This window comes from Cricetulus griseus, chromosome 6 (genome assembly GCF_003668045.3).
Source record: "Cricetulus griseus strain 17A/GY chromosome 6, alternate assembly CriGri-PICRH-1.0, whole genome shotgun sequence".
Taxonomy (NCBI): Eukaryota; Metazoa; Chordata; class Mammalia; order Rodentia; family Cricetidae; genus Cricetulus; species Cricetulus griseus.
In genome coordinates, this window is record NC_048599.1 from 27,741,104 (window position 1) to 27,762,225 (window position 21,122).

At 45.9% G+C, this 21,122-nt stretch overlaps 1 protein-coding gene across 2 annotated transcripts; it reads right to left on the reverse strand.

The window, feature by feature from the left end:
- Positions 1 to 1,095: 1,095 nt before the first annotated feature.
- On the reverse strand, positions 1,096 to 20,744 carry Tbc1d20 (TBC1 domain family member 20). Of its 2 annotated transcripts, XM_027421515.2 has the most exons (8): positions 20,566 to 20,744; positions 13,418 to 13,603; positions 10,839 to 10,919; positions 7,899 to 8,085; positions 7,641 to 7,742; positions 4,444 to 4,585; positions 3,558 to 3,745; positions 1,096 to 3,342 (listed from the first exon to the last, which is right to left on the reverse strand). In XM_027421515.2, exons 1-8 carry the CDS (start codon positions 20,630 to 20,632, stop codon positions 3,087 to 3,089), a joined length of 1,209 nt encoding a protein of 402 aa, XP_027277316.1. In that variant the 5' UTR covers positions 20,633 to 20,744; the 3' UTR covers positions 1,096 to 3,086. The 2 variants fall into 2 exon arrangements, with proteins under 2 accessions (XP_027277316.1, XP_027277317.1); XM_027421516.2 differs by lacking the exon at positions 10,839 to 10,919.
- Positions 20,745 to 21,122: the final 378 nt, after the last annotated feature.

The following is a 21,122-nucleotide window of genomic DNA, read 5'->3' on the forward strand; positions in this document are numbered from 1 at the left end:
TTGGCACATCTGGGCACATCAGGTAAGGAGCAGAGCAGTTTCAGGAACTGCTGCAACTGATCAGGGAGGTGGTCCATTCTGCTTTAACAGTCAGGCAAGAGGTAAGGCCTTGCTGTTCTGGTACTTTCCCTCCACTCTGTGACCCATCCAGTCCCTTCTGAGGTGATGGTGCCACAGCAGCTGCAGTATGAAGGCCACACTTCCTGTATGACTGGTACTTAGAAAACATGTAGAGCATGTACTGCTCTTCCAAGAGTACCCAAGTTCAGTCTCCAGCACCTGTGTCAGGTGGCTTACAATTACTGTAACTCTGGCTGGTAACTTCCAACTTCTGAGGACACCTGCAATCATATGTACACATAATTGAAAACAAAATCTTTAAAAAAAAAAAATCGAAACACTTTTGCTAAAAATCCTTACTCATGCTCACAAAGGGATTAAAGGAAGAATGGAAGCCTGGAGTCTCAGCCTTGATTTTGGATCAGTCTCCTGCTTGCCTCTGCTTGGGCATGCTACTGAGTGTCTGCCCACCTAACCTAGCTCATACCGAGAGGCCCTTGTCATAAACATGTCCTAAGCAAAGCACTGAAGGCATGTCCCCTCCCAGATGAGAGCACTGTCCACAAACAGGAGGCTGCACCTTACAGAAGTCACCACTGAGGAGGTGGCACTGACCTTTCAGGTAGTAGTGGGACAGCTCAGCCTGCCCTGGACTTGAGTTAGTGCCAAGTCACACCCTCAACAGAACTGTGCATTACGTGACTTCTGTTCCCAATTCTTTCTCACATCAGTGCCCAGAGATGACTTGAGGTCACTGGACCTTTGTTCTGTGTGCTAATTAAACTGCTTCTCTTGTCTAAGTTGGGTATCAAGATAGGGAAGTGGCTTGCCTAGCCTTTGCTGGCTGCTAGAACCAGGACTTTCGCCCTTAACTGATTACATCTGTATGTGAAACAAAACTGGATAAGGCTGTGTGCTGCCAGTCAAGGCTGACAAGTCTAGTCTACAGGCCCCAGCTGGGCCCAGGGTAGAGTTTGGTGGGTACCTGAGACCAGGTCCATTTCCAGGCAGCAGTAGAGGTACAAGGACAAGTGATTAGGAACCACATAAGGGTGTTTATTTCATACAGGGCTCTGTACAAAACATCTACACATATCTTTACAGAGTTAAGTAAGTACCTGAAGGTAAATTGACAACGCTTCTTAGTAGCAGGGGAGTCCTGGTATGGGCACACACCACTCTTCAGCTCAGCACAAGCCAGTGCCACCTGCTTGTTTGGATGCAGAATTGTGGCTTGGACCCTGGGCCCATGCCCCTCCCCTCAGCCAGCACACTTCCTACAGCTCTTCAAGTATGCTTGCTAGAGGTACAGATGACAAGCTCCTGTGGGAGACTAAACAGTATTTGTCACCTTATCACTCTGGATCCTGGAAAATCCTCCTTTGTCCTGAACTAATCCCTGTGAATCACTCACTCTAGGCAGGGCTCCTGTGTGGAGAATGACTTAACCACTCCAGCTTGATTTGGTTAAAGTGCTTTGTGTGATTCAGCCTGGACACCTTCTATGTGCTCTGGCTTGTGGCTGCCCAGCACACAGAGTGTCCACGGCATGCGGCGGGCACAGGGACACACTGGGTCTGGACATGGTATGACTGGAGAAGAGTGCCCAGGAATGATCAGGAGATGGAGGCATGCAGATGCTTCCTACTATACACTCTTTAGAGCAGCAAAAGGCACTTTTGTTTTCAAGCCAGAGTCTCTTCAAAACAAACCTGGCCTTGCTTTTAACAAAGCCATCCTAGGAAGACCGAGTGATCCCATGGATCCCATGTGCCCTCCTGGAGGAGCCCAGGGGTAAGCGAGGCTGGTGGTATGGGATTCCTGCCAAAACCTGTCTACATGCTGGCAAGTTTCCAAGGACATTCCCAGCCTGAGACCAGCAGCTGAGGAGATCAATACACAGGCCAAGTGGGTGATGAGTGGGAAATCAGAAAGTGAGATGGGGGCGACACTGGGGCGTGGGGCTGTTCACAAAGCAACTTTGGCTAAACTGAGCAGGGAATATATCTCAGGTGCAACCCTGTCCTCCCAGATAATCGGGAGCTGAGGCAGGAGGATCAAAAGTTCAAGGCTAGCCTGGGTAACTTAAATAGACCCTGTCTCAAAAATAAAAACTACTAAAAAGTTTGGTACTACTCAGTGGTAGAACACTTGCCTCACATGTACAAGGCCCTGGGTTCTATTCCCCTCCAAAAAAGGAAACAAATGTCAGGCCAATATAAGCTCATCACTGATAGCTTCTCCATGAAGGAACTGTGTGAGTGAGGAGGCCGGAGAGATGGCTCAACAGTTGAGAGCACTTCCTGCTTGAGCTTTAGTAGAGGACCAGCACTCAGATACCAGCACCCACACCAGGCTCCATGAAATCTCAAGTCCACTTCTGGCCTCTGTGGACACCTGCATACATATATAAGTCATTTTTCTTAAGTGAGAATACTCGCTATGTTTGGTGTAGTATACAATCATAAAAATAGTATTAAAAATGTCTTTATAGGTAATGTCATGTGGCTTGTAGAGAAATAGGGAGACACAGGCAACACCGTTCAGGGGGGTTAACATTCCTCTGCAAGTGATCTCTAGGCTGGGATCATAAAATTTAACTAGAACCCAGCTCATGCCTGTCTCTAACCAACTGGCCCCCAAGCTACAGTCCTCTCCCCTCGCTTTCATCCCAAGGCTAGACTTTGTTGGCAGCTCCTGCCTGCTTTGTCTAGGAGATGCAGGACACGTGGTGCGGTAAGGAGGGCATCTTCGGGCCCAACTTTCTTCTAGGCAGTGAATTGGGTAGCCAGGGGCACCACAGCCACTTGCAGCAGTTGAGGAGCACAGAGCACTCAGGTCCACTAAACCCAGTGTCAGGCAGTGTTGCCATTAGCCACAAAGCCAAAAGACAAGCTGCCAAGGGTGGCAGAACAGAACACCCCTGACAGGAACCCTTTAATGACAGCAATCCCACCCTCTAGTGCCTTTCTGGGAATGGGGAGAGCTTGGTGCACTGGGTACGGAAGTGGCTCCTGGGGCTGAGTTCAGGGGAACAGCTGCAGCTGGAACTTAGGGGCCCACTCCAGGGCACTCTTCACCACTGCTAGTGCTGCTGCTCCAAGTGCCACCGTTAGCCCCATCACTGCCAGTTTCACAAAGCGGTTGGTCCTTGGTTTGGTCAGGACATCTTTTGTTCGAGTCTCAGGCCGCAGAAGTCCCCGAAACCGCTGCCGCAGCACCATATCTGGCCTCTGCTGGGCTGATGCCAGCTCAAAGTCTTTGAAAGTAGAGGCTGCCGTTCTGTGGATGAGAGCAGAAGGTGGCACAGAGGGGCACAAGACACTGAGAGGGCTGCCACAGAGCAGGCTACTGCTCAGCAGGCTCTTCTAGACAAAGACCTGTCTGGCCTGTAGCACAGAACCTGCTACAGTGTACCTCTGTAAACACCTGGCTCCCAAACCCACCCTCTGCTGGCTTCCATTGCCCTGGCTGTAGCAGCACCTTGTCCACCTCACCTTTCAGCCTCTTGCTGTGCAGCTGCCTCCCTTGCAAGTTCAGAAGGGGGGAACTGAACAAAGAGGTCTCCTGCTCTGCTGATGAGCGTCTCATAGGGCAGGTCCTGAGGGATCTGAGACAACAGGTGGTGGACAGAGGCCATGTCACAGTCACAGTCCAGGACTTCCTGCTCCCGGTACAGCACAATCTGGCAAAGGCAGGCTTTGAATCAGACACCAGAAGCACAGGACCTGGTCACTTGCCTTTCTTTACACACAGACCTAAGTCTTAGTAACAGACAGGGCTCAGCCCAAAGGTCTGACAAATGCTATATCCCACTCTACCTATAATGTGAAAGACGCCAATTCTAGCAAGTCCTCTTCTAGAACACCTGTCTGCTCAAGTGTCACCCTAAGCCTTGAGACAAACTGACATCTCTGAGAAAGAAGAAAAGGGCTACAGGAGACTCTGAGGAGCCTCAGAACAGCCTGACAGCCATCTTGCTTCCTTTAGGTGGCCTCCTGACAAGAGTGCTCATGTTCACGGCACTCCACTCAGCCTGACCCTTCCACAAGCCACTCCTTTTTGAAACCTAATACCATGCTTCTCCCTTTCGGAAGCCTGGCACCGGCAGGCAGACTTAACTGTCACCTGTGCCCACTATGATGTCCGTTAGCTAAAAAGTTCCAAGAGGTGTCAGCAGGGTCACTGACAGTCACATGGCATTCTGGTACTTTGAAGGGTCAGGAGTTGTAAAGTGAGAACAGTTGCTTAATCAACATTTCCTAACACTTCTCAGACTAGGGAGTGGGTCACCGGCTGGGGAGCTACTGTCCCCTTCAAGAACACTGATCAAGCTGGATGGTTAACAGTGAACCTAGTCACTGCCTCCCAGTGTGTACCTACCACAGCTGCAAAGTAAATGGGCATGAGTGGGTGGCAGGCCAGGAAGAAGTCGTATAACCGCACAACGTGCCTGAAGTCTGACAGGACGTGCCCAAACCAGGTGATAAGCCAGCTGAGGGCAAAGATGGTCCCCACCTCAGCACTAGGAGCAAAGGAAATCCAGATGTTAGGAGCCCTGTCAGCTCATCCTTCCTTTCTCTTCTCAAGAACTGATGAGGAAGATGTATATGGAAAATACACTTCTTGAAAAATTATGCCACCTAGGAACTCAGCATCGTTTTCTTCTTCCTCTCTCTGTCTCTCATATTTTATCTGTTTGTCTGAAACAAGGTTTCTCTGTGGAGCCCTGGCTGTCCTGGAAGGAGCTCTGTAGACCTGGCAGGCCTCAAACTCAAGAGATACACCTGTGTGTCACACCCCACCCCCAACCCAAGCTTGGATTAAAGGCGTTAGTCACCATATTAGCGTCTTCTTAAAAAACACAACATGTTGGGGCTAGAGAGATGGTCCAGTGGTTAAGAACACTGGCTGCTCTTCCAGAGGACCTGGTTCAATTCCCAGCACACAGTTGTGGCAGCTCACAACTGTCTGTAACTCCAGCTCCAAGGATCTGACACCTTTACACAGACATGAATGTAGACAATATCCAATGCACATAACATTAAATAAAATCTTGGAAAAAATCCCCACAAAATCTTAATTGCACAACATGGTGGTACACACATTTAATTCCAGCACTGAGGGTAGGGAGAAGAGGCAGGTGGATCTCTGTGAGTTTGAAGCCAGCCTGGTCTACAGAGCAAGTTCCAGGACAGTAAGGGCCACACAGAGAAACCCTGTCTCTAAAAACAAAAGCAAGAAAAAAAACAAAAACAAAAACAAAAAAAATCCCACAAAGTACAAGGATGGCTGGGGAAGGAGCTCATTGGTAGAGTGCTTGCCTAGCATGCAAAGGGTTCTTCTGGCTTCACTCCTCAGGACCAGAAAAACAGACAGCATGTGACAGCTGCCTCACCTCCCTGGGTGTTCTAATGTGCAACAAACCTCCACCTCAGAACAAGGAGCAGCTGCTCTCAGAGAACTACACTGTGGTTTCCTGATGACACAGGCATATATTCTCAGGCTTAAAAAACCCAACTGTCAGTCAGACATGGTGGCAAACAGGAGGCAGAGGCAGGCAGGAGGATCTCTCGTATGAGTTCAAGGCCAGCGTGATCTACATAGTGAGTTCTAGGACAGCCCTAGCTAAACAGTGAGACCATGTCTTAGAAAGAAAGAAAGAAAGAAAGAAAGAAAGAAAGAAAGAAAGAAAGAAAGAAGCAAAGAAACAAAGAAAGAAAAGAGAACCCCAAAACACATTTGTGGGGCTAGAGAGATGGCACAGCAGTTAGGAGTACTTGCTGCCTCTTGCAGAGGATCCAGGCTCAGTTGCCAGCAGAAACATTAAGCAACTCACAACTGTCCATTCAGAGCCACCTGTGAACCCAGTTCCAGCAGATCCAGTGCTCTTTTTCTGACCTCCTTGAGTACCAGGCAATGAAGGCAATGCACTTATATACACGCAGGCAAAGCACATGTATACATTAAAGTAAATCTTTTTTTTTTTTCCTTTTAGTTTTTCGAGACAGGGTTTCTCTGTGTAGCTTTGGAGCCTATCCTGGCACTCGCTCTGGAGATCAGGTTGGCCTCGAACTCACAGAGATCCACCTGCCTCCCGAGTGCTGGGATTAAAGGCGTGCGCCACCAACGCCCGGCTAATTAAAGTAAATCTTAAAGAAAGATTTATTAAAGGTATGGAGGCACACACCTTTAATCCCAGCACTCGGGAGGCAGAGGCAAGCAGATCTCTGTGACTTCAAGGCTAGCCTGGTCTACAAAGCAAATTCCAGGATAGCCAGGGCTGTTACAGAGAAACCCTATCTCAAAAAACAAAACAAACAAAAAAACAGTTGTGAGCCACCTGATATGGGTACTGTGAACTGAACCTGGGCCCTGTAAAACAGCAGTAGCCATTTCTCTGAGCCATTTCTCCAGGCCCTTCTGTTTTATGTTTTTACTTTATTTTTATTTTTTTGAGACAGCATATCATTATGTAGCTTTGACTGGCTTGGAAATCACTGTGTAGACCAGGTTGGCCTCGAACTCAGAGATCTGCCCTGCCTGTGTTACTTGTGTGCACTACCACCACCTGGCTTCCTTAAAAAAAAAAAAAAAAAAAAAAAAAAATATATATATATATATATATATATATATATATATATATATATATATATATGTTTTCGAGTTTCTCAGACTGGCTTCAAACTCATTACATAGCCAAGGTTCTTTGTATTGTTTTGTAAAGATTTATTTCTACCACTGGGTATGGTGGCACATGCCTTTAATTCCAGCACTTAGGAAGCAGAGGATCATTATATGTGTTCTAGGCCAGCCTGGTCTACATAATGGGTTCCAAGCTGGTTAAGACTACAGAGTAAGACACTGTCTCAAGAAATAATAAAGCTGGGTGGTAGTGGCACATGCCTTTAATCCCACACTCAGAGGCAGGAGGATTTCTATGAGTTTGAGGCCAGCCTGGTTTACAAAGACAGCCAAGGCTACACAAAGAAATAAATACTTCAGTAAAAATAAAATTTTACTTATATGTGTTTGTATGTGTCTGTGTGTTACAATGTACATGTGTGTGTAGCTGCCTATGGAAGCCAGAAGGTTGGATTCCCTGGAGCTGGAGTTACAGGAAGTTATGAGCCATCTAACATGGGTGCTGGGAACTGAACTGTGGTCCTCTTCAAGAGCAACAAGGACTCTTAACCATGGAACCGGCTCTTTAGTCCCTGGCCTTGAACTCTCTGATCCTTCTGTCTCTACCTTCCTAGCACTGCACTACAGGCATGTGGCCCCATAGGTAGCTTTTGCCTTACTCTTCTAAGAATTTATGACACCAGATACAAGCTTCTCAAGCTATGAGCTGTCATCCCTACACAACCCAAAAGCACAGTATCCCAGTAAGTTCTCCAAGACTGTGGACAGGCCTGAATTATTCAGACCTCTAGTGGACAGAAAGAAGTTTGAAGAATTTAACACTAACCATTAATATGATAATGCAACTAAGTTATATTTGTGAAGAAACAAAAAGCCAAAAGAGCATGGTGCTGGGCTGTCATGTGTGTCTAGTACACACACAAATATAGACTCACCTCTGCATGAAGTCATGGAGTTCTGGGTTCACTTGGTCAATGATGGGCATCAGATAATTTAGAATGTGCTTGGTATTGTCCATTGTGGGATCCATGAAATCCCTATGGGAAGAAAATCCAGTCAATGTACTTGGTCAGGTCCAATATTCAGGTTAGGGACGGTGACTGGAGTGGGCTCAAACTATTCAGACACCTGACTATCCTAAGGAGGCTGGGGGAGTGGCATCCATCCTTGCATGAAACCAGATGCACAGGTACCTGAGGTGATGGGTAGATAATTTTTCTACCAAGGATGTTGCCAGCCTCTCGCCCACCACCAGCAGAAAGGTGACCACGATGTCATGGTAGCCCTGGTAGTAGTGGAGCTGAGGGTTGCGATCCAAGATGAGGAGGATAATGTCGATTAGTTCTTCCTGAAGCCCTTCTCTCTGCTCATCTGGCATGCCTGGGGAGAGGAGATGCATCTAAATTGGCAAGGGGCCTAGTGACAGATTAGGCCAGCAATGATTTTCAAAGAAAGTGTCCAGTAACAGACAATGAATTGCAAACAAGTTAGCAATTGCTTGAAAAATCTACATATTGCTGATGGCACCTGACACAGGAAAAGTCAACAATAGGTGGCCTGGCAAAATCACCTAACTAAAACCTTACATGGCTAATCATGGGGAAAGCGTGCACATGCCTCTAAGATGCCATAGTGCCATGAGCTCTGCATTTCAGTGGATCTCCTGTTACCAATGTCATAGACTTGACCTTGAACCTCATGAGAAAACACCAGATAGAGCAAAATAAGCAGAAAGTGACAGAGTAACTGGCCTGCCATGCACACAGAGGAATTGTTGACATTAAAGGAGGCTCAAAAGAGGACTCGAGCAGCAAATCCATGAAATCTGCACTTCTTTTGGGATAAAAATAAATGGTGAAAGATGAACTATTCTGTGGATTAGATATTTTGAACAAAAAGGAATTATGATGGCTGCTTACACTTAAATGGTTCAGAAACAAAATTATGTGTGTATGTATCAAAAGAAAGGAACAGGCAATTAATGTGATAACATGTGACTATAAGATCGGCAGTATCTAGGGACTCTTCTTTGCCCTACTTCTTGGAATGAAATTATGTAAGGAATTACATGAACATTAAAACTGTTGTATTCTTCTCTAAGCCAAAGCCAATGTTCTAAGCTGCAGCTGGAAGCAGAGGCACCAGATCAAGGCACCCCTAGAGTACAGGGCCAGTAAGCCATGACTGTGTGGTTCTTTGGTGCATTTATTTTGACAAAGAATTATGAACCTATTCTTCCTATGGTCAAAGCTCAAAGAGGACAAGGCCATCATCAGTCCATGTACCAAGATCAGGCCAAGCAAAGTCAAAAAGGCTGGCACCCTGGGATCTGAAAATGACCTTGAACCTCAAGACTTTGTTACAAGGGAGTTAAAAACCACAGCACCAAAGAAACCAAAAAGCTGCAGTTGGTTTGGAAGGCTGTCACAATCTGTTCCAATTTCTCTACTAAAAAAAAAAAAAAAAAAAAAAAAAAAAAAAAAAAAAATCAACCCAGAAAACTCCAACTTTTATTATTGTATGAACTGCAGAAAATGGTCACTGAGAAGCAGGTAATCTTTGCTGCTCAGCAGAGTCCTGCCTTAGCCAGTCTGAAAAAGCTTCATAAAAAATAAAGGAATGCACCCAGGAGCTGCACAGTGCCTGATGTGCACATGTGGCCCTGTGGAAAACCGACAGGAGAGGGTGGGTGGCCTGCCACAAAGGTTTCCACAAGGATGGTGCACAGCAGTCAGTGTAAGCTGGAAGGCTGAACTTCCTGGTGTCTGTGAGAGCCCACGGGCAATGATAAGAATTTTGAGTTCCAAGAATGAGTTGTAAATGAAAATAACTGAGGTCATCACTTAGGGGAAGTGGAGGATATCAAGTGGAGGATCTCATGAAATATTTTAGAAGAATGTCACCACACATAGCTTTCTTATACTCATAGCTTAGCTTTCAGTTACAAACAGGATTTGTGAGTGAAAACAGCAAGGTAAGGGCCCACATTAAACTGAACAATAAAGGTTCAGGGTAGGAACATATTAATTCCATCTTCTCAAAAGAGGTGCACTGTAAAGATAAATGAAGAAGACAAAGAAAACCAAGAACAAAGTGAAACCATGAAAGCAGTGAGAGCAAAAACTATAGCCTGATTGAATTTCTGGCTTATGAATGGTCAGGCTAGTTCAAAAGACATGAATGGAAAGGGTTTAAAATGCAAGAAGATCACCACAGATGGGCGGCATAAAAACAATGAGTAAAGGATACAAAGGAAAATAGGGAGGCGCCTGCCCTATGTTGCCTCAACTGGACCAGCAGGGTAGGAAAAAGAGGACTGGGACAAAGGAGATGTTTTATCATAACCATGCTGACTGGCTATCAGCCTGTGGGAGCCTCATGAGCCTTCCAGGAAGAAAAGAGCCAAGTAGGGCAGAAGGCCTGTAATGCGTGTGTCCCAACCAGAGCTTGCTTCAGTTAAGTGTGGCAAAAGAGTTAGGGGCACCCATCTCTTCCAAAGTCAAGGTAAAGTTACATGGGAAGAAAGCTAGATTATGCAGATGAGGTTTGCTGCATAGTTCCCTCTGTTATGAAAATACAAAGTATAGTCATTTTCTTGTCTTGGAAAGCAAGCGGCAATTTCAGGAACATACTCTATGAACATGCAAGGAAAGGCTCCCTCCATCACAAGGGACCCAGGAACCACACATGTGAGGTAACACTCACCAAATGAAGATATTAATAGTTCCCATTAGAGTATAATTCCAAACCAACCTGCTCTCTCAAGCCAGACCCCTTGCCCTAGTGCCAATCCCTACAAAGCTTCTCCAGGGCATAAGGGAAGACAAGGATGCAAGAGCTACTAAGCTTCTCTAGGGCATAAGGGAAGACAAGGATGCAAGAGCTACTAAGCTTCTCCAGGGCATAAGGGAAGACAAGGATGCAAGAGCTACTTCTCTTACTCGCCACCTCTGGGTCACAAGTAATCCACAGTGAGGGCACCCACTCAAGTTCCTGACAGCAGGGTTCTGCATGTGTGTGTCAGGTTTCTGGGAAGGAAACACCTCAACCCTGGCAAGCATCAACACAAGAAGATAAATGCAAAGGGCCAGAAAGCCTCACTCCAGATGTGGCAAGTTAGGTAATGTGCTCACCAGGAGGGAAGCGCCGAAGAGACCGCCTGACATCCAGCAGTACTTGCTGGTAATCCTTGCTCAACTGTCGAAGATCCTTCCCTATCAGAGAAAGAACAACGTTGTATTATTGCAGAGAGATCTGGGAAGCCAGATAAGGAGTCGGTTCTTCTGGGGCTTTCAGTATAGTTCAGTGGTAGAGAGCTAACCTAGCAAGCTTTAGACCCCGCACCACAAAGCAAGCAAACAGCAACAGAAACTACTTTCTAGAATGATAGTTGGGACCTAAAGGACACACAGAGCAGCCTTTTTCTCAAAAGGACATGACTTAAGATATAACACCTGATCTTAAGCATCAGACACAGGTGAAATCCCAGCTACTCAGTCAGGTATAGTGCTGGCTCACACTTGGGTTTTTGTTTTGTTTTGTTGTTTGTGTGCATTGGTGTTTTGTCTGCATTGGTGTCTGCATGAGGGTGTAGGATTCCCTGGAACTGGAGCTACAGACAGTTGTGAACTGCCATGTGGTTGCTGGTAATTGAACCTGGGTCCTCTGGAAGAGAAGTCAGTGCTCTTAACCGCTGAGCCATCTCTCCAGCTGGCTCACACTTGTAATCCCCGACTCTGGGAGACTGTGGCAGAAGGATTGCCTCAGGTTTGAAGTCAACCTAGACTACCCAGCAAGACCCCATCCAAAATAAAAATCTAAAAAGAATGAAAAACAAAAAATGGATGTGGAATACTAAAAGGGAGGAGGCCAAGGACACAGCTTAATGGTAGAGTGCTTGCCTAGCACACGGAAGGCCCTGGATTTGATGCCCACTGCCACTAAAAACAAAATAACCAGTAAAGACACATTTGACAAATAATCTCTAGTTCTAAACACAGCTGTTTCGTGTAAGTCTGATGAACACGGAGGAGGGAAAAAAGACTGTCCCAGGCAATATGAGGAAGGATGGGAGGGGGCAGAAAGGTCAAGAGGTCTAGGCTACTGTGGACTGCCATTGTCCTCACAAGGAACTGTCCACATCTGTAAAGTGAGGCTGTTCCTGCCCATATGCACCTCTCAGGTTACCATGAGGACTGACTAGTATCAGGAATGTGGCACAGTATGTGCTTAGCATTCAACTCTACATACAGAGTCTTGAGCATCTGACGACATGGGCATGGAAATGGCTCTGGAGTGAAACTGGAATGCTAACAACCAACTGCATACTCAAACATCACGCTGAACTTTAAAAGAGTGTGAGTGTGTGTGTGTGTGTGTGTGTGTGTGTGTGTGTGTGTGTGTGTGTGTGTGTGTGTGTGTGTATGTGTGTTTGGCTGGGTGATGGTGATACATGCCTTTAATCTCAGTACTCAAGTGGCAAAGGCAAATGGGTCTCTGTGAATTCAGGACCAGCCTGGTCTACAGAATTCCAAGACAGCCAAGGCTACACAGTGAAACCCTGACCCACAAAACAAACAAACAGGATTTATTTTTAAGTACATAGGTGTTTTGCCTTTACATATGTCTGTACACTGCATAAAAGCAATGCCCAAGAAGGCCAGAAGAGGGTGTTAGATCCCCTGGAACTGGCGTTAAAGACAGTTGTTAGCTGCTATGTGAGTGCTGAGAATCAAGCCTGAATCACCTGGCAGTGTTAACAGCCATGGCTCTTAACCACTGAGCCATCTCTCCAGTCCTGACCTTGAGCTCTCTTTCTCTTTTTTTTTAATTGGGTTTTTTGTTTTGCTCTGTTTTGAGACAGGATTACTGTGTGGCCCTGGATAGCCTCAAATTCACCTGTCTCTGTCTCTTGCGTGCTGAGATTAAAAGTGTGACTTTGAACTCTTGATTCTTACAGGCATGTGCCAGCACAACTAGTTTTATACAGTGATAGGATTGAACTTTGTGAATGCTAGGCAAATGCTCTTACTGACTGAGCTAGAGAGACGGTTTACAGATATATACATATATTTCCCTCACAATGCACACAGAAACCTACTAGAGAAGCCTTTGCAAGACACACACACACACACACACACACACACACACAGACACACAGACACAGCTTCAGACATCTGTAACATCTGTAACAAGTGGCAACCCAGCATCCATTTGGCACCACATCATCAAACTTTTCAGCACAAGTCATTTAAATCATGCCCAGTATGTGGCACACACCAGAGCACCAAGATTTGCCAAATGAACGAGAAAAGTCCCAGAACACCCAGCACACAGAGGTGGCAGGGCAGGCACGGTCTATAGTACTTGTTCTCAAGTGCTTTCTTGGGACTCCTTCATTTACAGATCAGTTAAGTAACAGCCTCTAGCAGAATTAAAGAATACTGGAACTCCAAGGAATCTTAGCATTCCTGTAGTGCCCCAGAGGCCAGAAGGGGACATCAAGTCTCTTGGAACTGAAGTTACAGAAGGTTGTGAGCCACTATATTTGTGCTGGGAACTGAACCCAGGTTCTCTGCAAAAGCAACAAGTGTTCTTAACTGGTGAGCCATCTTCTAGACCCCTAAGATAGGCATTTTTAATAAACTCCTCTATTCAGACAACATTTGAATCCCTAGTTGAAACTCCCCACCCCAGGCTTTTGCTCCCTTACTTGACACAGGCGGTGGCTCACAGGTGTTGACATTGAGGAGCTTGGGCCACACCTGGCACCTGATCTCATCAGTCAGGAGCCCTCCCTCACTGATCGCCATTCGTCGAAGGGCAGCCACGTCGGTGGGATCACTGTTCAGGGCCTGGTGTATTTCCGCCACCTTCTTTTTCCTTTTGGCATTAAAGTCTAGGAAAACAAACAGATAAATAGTGTGCATGCAGAGGATGGAGCACACGCCCAGAATGTGCCGTTTTCTGCTTTAGAGTCCCCATCGCCTAACTTGGTTTGAGGTGAATCACGACCTTCCTCATGCTTGCTCCCTACACAACCCACACATTTGTCACACAACGTGGAAAACACTATGGCCATACCCCATGTAAGTAACAAAGAATTAGAGTTTTAGGAAGTACCAGTGGATCTAGCAGCTGCTGTCTTGTTTTCCTGTTCAAACTTCATAGAACAGAAGCAATTTAATACAAGTGTTTTTCTTGAGTTGGGGAGTACAGTGGTAGAGGACCTGCCTAGCATACTAGAGGTCCTGGATTCAACCCCTAGCACTGAAAAAAAAAATTAACTGTACATTTTAATAAAACAAATGCAAGCTTCTAGCCACAGGCTAACAGAACCAGTAAAACACTAGAATCAGAGGGAGACGTTTTTGAAAGCCAAATGTCAAAGGAGTGTGGGTTCAAGAAGCTGGGACATTGTATGAAAGTCAACAGTTTCCCAAAAGCCACATTCAGGGCTGGAGCGATGGCTCAGCAGTTAAGAGTGTACAATGCATTTCAGAGGGCCCGACTCAGTTCCTAGTACCCATATCAGGCAGCTCACGACTACCTGTAATTCCAGTTCCTGGGGATCCAACAGCCTCTTCTGGCCTCTGCAGGCACCAGATACACATACATGAAGATAAACACTCATTCATATAAAATAAAAATTTAAAGTCACGCTCATCTTTGGCAATCAGAAAGTAGTATGTTACTATTTTTTCTCTGTATATTTGTGTTTTGCCTGCATGTCTGTGTGAGCACCTCATCAAAGCCTGGGGCCAGTGTAGTCAGAAAAAGAAAGTTTTGGATTCCCTCAACTGTTGTTAAGGATGGTTGTGAGCAGCCACATGTATGTTGGGAATTGAATCCAGGCCCTCTGCATGAGTAGTAAGTGCTCTTAACTCCTGTGCAATTTTTCTAGCCCCCGTCTTTTGCTCTCCATGTAGCCAAGAATAACCAGGAACTTCTGATCCTCCTCTCCTGCCTCTGCCTCCCAAGTGCTGCAACGGGAGCCAGTGCTGCCATGCCTGACTTTATGCAGTGCAGGGGAATGAACCCAGGGCTTCCTAGCACCCTGCCAACTGATCTACATCCCAGCCACAAAGCACCTCACATTCATATGTGTCTTATTTACAGCCAGTTGAAATATTCTTTTAGAAGCTAGGCACAATGGAGTATGCCTTTATTCCCAGCACTGAGGAGGTAGACTCAGAAGTATTCCAAGTTCAAAGTCAGCCTCTTTCTTCTACATATCATGTTCAAGGCCAGCCTGGGCTATAAGATTCTATTTCAAAAAACAAAACAAAACAAAACAAAAATGAGTTTTTATCTGGTGGAGGGGAGGGTGGGGTTCAAGACAGCGTTTCTCTGTAAAGCCCTGGCTATCCTGGAATCACTTTATAGGACCAGGCTGGCCTTGAAGTAACAGAGATCTGCCTGCCTCTGCCTCAAAAATTAGTTTAGAAAGCAGGGATAAGTATCTAAGACTGCTATCTTAGTTCTCCCATTTCAATAGTACAAAGCCTCTTGCTTTTCAAGTGGAACATCTACTTTTATGAACTGTGGGTGACACGGTTGTTAGATTTTTAGGTTACCTGCACCATTGAGAAAATAAAAAGTACAAGAATTTCAACACAAAAGCACCAAATGTCATAAGGCAGTACACTATAACTGTCAAGAAAACCTGTATGTAGATAGTAAGGCCAAGAATGCAAAGAGACTGCAATACGTCAGGTCAACCTACACATGCATACACACATCTATAGAACAGATATTAGCCATTAGGGTTAATGTAAGGTGGACGCCACCAGAAGGTAGGTAGGTTAGACTTAAGTGACAATATCACACAGTATTTTAGATTCTGGAAGAGGTACTGAATAGATGACCTCAATAATGTCCTATTCTAGACAACAGTCTACAATTGTGTTCATGATAAAGGTGATATTATTAACACAAACTGGAGTTGTTAAGAGTCCTGGTGACCTACCTGTATGAGCTATGACATATGAACCACACAAACTGAGCTTTGGAGTCACATGCAACTTGAGGTCAGACAGGAGATAACAGTGATTTCTGCCCCAGGTAAACCTGTTCTCTTGCTAGACTGTTGTTATTGTGCCTAGTGACATGAGAGAGTGGCCAGTGTCTGAGATGTTCCTGGTGTAAGTCCAGCCTCTGAGCAGAACTTCTCACACTGGTGAATTCATTGTAAATTCACAGTCTCAAGACTGGTCCAGGATGGTGTTACATTAAATGGCTCCTTTATCTAGAAATAAAAAAAAATCAGGCTCCTCTCTCAGGAAAGGGCCTCAGTCAAATGTTTCTGAGCTATGTCAAGCTCTTTCCTTGCTGTGCCTCCCTCCATGGCTCCCATTTACTAGGAGGCTCATCATTTAGTGGGTTATATGAAGCACTGAGGGGAAAGATGAACAACAGCTCCTTTACAGCTCCTGAGAAGCTCACAGCAGAAGGGACACAATTATTACACAAGGTATTTGAGAACCCTGAAGGATGACAGAGGATAGAGTATTTCTAAGCTAATGAGGAAAGGCTTTCCCAGGAATTGATTCTGAAACCCCCTGAAAACTGCCACATAGAAGACTGCGTCAAAGGCAAAGCATTCCTGGCAGAGGAAAGTATGTGAGCAAAGACATGTCATATAAGCAAACACCGTGGCCAAGAAACAGGCACAGGGAGAGAACAGAAGGAAGTTCCGACTGGAGTGGGGGAGCCAAAACTCTGGGATTCTTTCAGCAGGCAGTCTGGGCTTTCCTTGCAGGGCTACATCCTTCAAAGACAAGGTTGTATGCTTTCCAAGAGGATCAAGAAGGCTAAGCAATTATTTTTGTTGTTGTTTTCTAATTTTTTTCTTGCAGTGCTGGGGATGAACTCAGGGCTTAGGCATATTTCACAAGTATCCCACCTACCATGGGAGCTACACATGCTGTGCCCTCTGAGCAGGAAACTGGGCAAGAACTGAATTAGTTTCCAACAGTGAGTATAAGCTCCATGTAAACTTTGACAGTAAGTACCCTTGCACATTCCACACACCACAGGAAGAGCATTCAGGAGGCAGTACCAAAGTCACTTCCAACTTTTGTTGACCTTTCACCAAGAGTATGGAAAAACCTTGTTTCTGCCCATTCCCAGCAAGCTATTCAGTAATACGGAAAGAACATAGTTTGTAATCTTCTGGATTCCCATGAGATCTAGACAAAGACACAGCCATGAGTTAACTAATTCTGGACCAAACCACAGCTCCAATACTTAATTCTCCCTGATGTTTGCAGGTTTTTTTTTTTTTTTTTTTTTTAAAGACAGGGTCTCTCTTTGTAGTCCTGGATGTTCTGGAACTTGCTCTGTAGACCAGACTGGCCTGGAACTCAGAGTTCTGACTGCCTCTGCCTTCTGAGTGCTGGGATTAAAGATGTGCACACTGAACCTGGTTAACCCTTGATTTTTGACTATGTGGAACTCAAAAAGTTCATGTGCATAGAATAAATTATTGAGCTTACTTAGTTTTTGCTCATCTGGAAAAAAACTGCCCCATTGTAAGCAGCATTATTTTTTTCTACACTATTGTGTGGTTCACTGCAGATTTTCTGACTTTCCTCACAACTCTGGGTTCCCTGAGGAGGGCACTCAAATGTGGATTTGGAGTACTGTCTGGCCACTTGGATACTGTCTTCCTTAACCTTAACCCCCCAGTAGGAAAGGTTGGCAGAACCAGTGAGATAGCTCAGTGGGAAAAGGTGCTTGCATACGAGCCAGATGACCCAAGTTCTATCCCCAGATCTCACAAGGTGGTAGGAGAACTGACTCATGGGAGCTGCCCTCTGACCTCAACATGTACTCAGTAGTCAAGAGTTTATAGCTTACTGGCAGATGAGAAGTCATTCTTACATATGTCACCCCTACACATACTTCCCTGAGTCTAATGTGTAGCATATCATTGTAATATGGAAAGAGAAAACACCTCAGAGAACTCAAGTGAGCTAGTGGTGTATAAACTGCACAGTGAGGCCAACGGCCAGCCTACAGAGTAGAGCATCAGGGTCACCAATGAACAATTATCACAAACATCCTATTTATCTTACAAAGAGAAAAGTCATAGTTACCCCTTCTTTAATCAGAGGAAGATTAAAATGCACGTCTGCTATCTGCTTTATTTTAAGGTAAAGTCAACTAACAATTTATTTATGCTTCACTTAGGGGAGTGGTGTATCATATACTCCTAAGCTGAGAGCTTCCAAATTCCTTTGTGGAAGAGGACTTGGCTATCATCATCATGATGAAATAAAATGATTGCCCTAGGTCTTTTACAAAATATTAAAACTCCTATAAATAAACCCTAGACGCCTGAAAAGTAATTGATTCAACAAAAGAGAAAGAAATGATAATGGCACTACTTTGGCCTGCTCTCCAATGATGTTTTTCATGGCACTGGGGCTGAAGCCTAGAGCTTCAGATAAGTATGTGCTAATACTGAGCTAAACCCCTCACCCTAACATGCTTATTTTAATAAGGGCCACCAAAGCAGAAGATCTTTTTTTCTTCTCCCTTCCTGGTACTGGAGAATGAACCATGAACCTCACATACTGTAGGCAAGTAATCACCTGCTGAGCGATAGCCCTAGCCTCTACTCATTTCATTTTATTTTTGAGTCAGGGTCTCTGTAGCTTGGCTGGCCTAGAACTCTCTATGTAGATTAGGCTGGCCTCAAACTCATAGAGACCTGCCTACCTCTGCCTTCTGTGTGCTGGGATTAAAGGTGTGGACTACTATGCCTAGGCAGTGCTAACATTTTATAGGAATATTATTCTGGTTTGGGGAAATATTAGTATTTTAAAATCCAATCTAACTTCTGCTTAAAGACTGTAAAGCTTTTTTGAGGACAGTCTGGTCTACATAAGGAGCTTCAGGCCAGTCAAGGCTACATATTGAGACCCTGTTTTTCAAATCTAACCAAACAAAAATGTTACCATTGTGCTGGGTTCCACAGCACATATACTGAACAACACAGACTAGAAAAATAACAGCACTAATGTGTGGTAGTTGATGCCTGTACCTAACACCACGGAGGTAGAGGGAGAAGATACAGACAAGGCTATCCTCTGCTACAAAGTGAGTTCAAGACCAGCGTGGAACCCATGAGACCTGACCTCAAAGAAACATTAAAAATAAATAAATAGCTGGGCAGCCTGGTCTCTTGAATTGGAGACCAGCCTGGTCTACAGAGTGAGTTCTAGAACAGCCAGAGCTACACAGTGAGACCCTGTCTTGAAAAACCTACCCCGCTAACAAAATAAAAAAGGAAAAGGGAAAATATGTTTGAGCATCATGTCTGTATAAGAAAGACAGTGGACCATGAAAATCTTATATTCATGGTAAAAGTCCTGTTAAAAGAAAATAAACCAAATGTCCTTTTTCTTTGATAGTACTAAATCATCTCTATAAAATGTAATCAAACTAGAAGAAATTCATTAAGTACTAACTTAGGGATAAATTGAAGCAGGGAGATGGTAAGTTCAAAGGTCAAGTATCAAGATCCTGTCTGAAAGTAACTGTGAAAGGGCCCTAGCCATGTAGCTCAGAGTTCTTGGTCCAGTTTCCAGCACGTCCTGCCCTCTTCAAAGAAAGAGCACTTTACTGGATGGAGAAAAACCGAGCACACCAATCTGGCCATGAGCTCTAAAAGGCATTAGTGTTAATATTCAGGCATCTGGACTGGCCTGTCCTTGGGGTTCTGACAGGATATGCTCTCAGCTGCAGCCACTAAAAGCACCACCTGTGCACATTCACTATGTTCCCTTTAAAAGGGCCCTGCCCACCTCCCCTCCTCCCCTCTCCCTCTGCACCCCCCCCATTCTTGTCCCCAGAGGCCAGTCTCTCCCCTCCCCTTTTCCCTTTTTATGATCCCTTTCCCTAATAAAAACCCCTCTGCTTGAACCCTGCCACGTCTTCTTTCTCGAACTCCACTTTTCTTACAACAATTACTAATTTGGTAACCGATATATTTAAAACCAATCTAAACTAAGAAAGATCCTTTGAATTCCCTTTCCATCCAGACAAGCTGGAGGGCCCGAAGTTTTGCAACCAAGACATAGGTGCACTGCAACAGGTCACATGAACCATGCCACAGGGACACTGGCTATTATGCCATAAAGACACAGATGTCACACAGACACAAGCAAGGGGTGTTACAAATACCAAAGAGCCTAGGACAGTAGCTCACAGACAGCCTAAATTGCGGCCAGTTATCAGATGAGAAAAAGAGGATTAACAGAAAATGAGTCCGGAGAAACAAGACATGGACTCTAGGAGCACCATCCAGACATGTGGGTGGGACAACAGGGTCAGTTCTAACACGCACACCACCTGTCAGGGGGCGGAAGTGGAAGGGGCCTTTGGATTAGCTAACCTGGTACGGGAATCCACACCAACAAGTAGCCACCATATGGGAAATGTACTCCAGAACACAAAACCAGTATTTCACAGAAATGGTTTAGATGGAAAAGAGTACAGAGAACATCACTGCTTTGTGCTCAACACAACACTAACATAGGTGGCCCAAGGAAGGACCAAAAAGTAGCTGAGCAGAGAGTGAGTGTGGCGTGAAGAGCTCACCGACCGGAGTTTCTGGAATTGGACAGTGTCGACTTTGCACGAGTTTTTGTGGGTGCGCGTGCAGAGGGGAGTTTTAGGGTCACGAGTGCAGAGCGGAGACCGGAGCTCCGGCAGCAGCCTAGCAAAGGCGGCCGGCTCTGCGGACGTGGCGGGCGGCGGCCAGGGCGAGGCCCGGTTCTTCCTCATCCGTCGCCGCCCCCCTCAGGCCCCGGCCGCTGCGCGGCCCTCGCCCTAGCCCGCTGCTCTCCGTACCTGCCTTTCCCAAGCCACAGTTCCAGCGGCCCGCGGAGCCGTCGCCCTGTGAGGGCCGGAGGGCCATCCCCGGGGGCCCGGGCCCCAGCCCGAGCCCCGGCTGGCGGCGGAGCCTGAGACGCGGCTTCCACCGCGGGTGTAACCCCACTGCGGCCGGGACAGGCTGGTCTCTGTCGGCCTGCGACGCGCAGGCGCGCAGACAGCCACGCCCCCACGTGACCTGCGTCTGTGTGAGGGCGGGGCTGGGGCGCGCGCATGCGGCTTGACAATGGAAACACAGGTGCGGAGGGTGGGCTCTGAGAACTTTGTTATGCGTGCTGGACCACATTTTGTTACTGCTTTTGTTTTTATTATCCGTGAAATAGTTGTGAAAATAAAATACTGAATTCACGAGGCTGAACACTGCCAAGCTCCAAGGTTATGCGCAGACTTTCGCTTACCAAGGCTTTACCTCCTGTCATCACCCGGTTTCCCGAGTTTATCAGGGTCGCAGTGTGCAGCTCCGCCGGCTGTTCTCGCACAAGGCTGGGGCAGGGCCACCATTCACGCAGATGGTT

What these genes read in the sequence shown, in the direction of transcription:
- Tbc1d20 (XM_027421515.2), bottom strand. Translation starts at nt 20,632, where the DNA reads ATGGCCCTCCGGCCCTCACAGGGCGACGGCTCCGCGGGCCGCTGGAAC. An exon ending in TGAGCCACCGCCTGTGTCAA is followed by an intron (nt 10,920 to 13,417) that starts GTAAGGGAGCAA and finishes TTTCTCTGATAG; the next exon opens with GGAAGGATCTTCGACAGTTG. An exon ending in GCACAGCAAGAGGCTGAAAG is followed by an intron (nt 3,343 to 3,557) that starts GTGAGGTGGACA and finishes TCTCATCCACAG; the next exon opens with AACGGCAGCCTCTACTTTCA.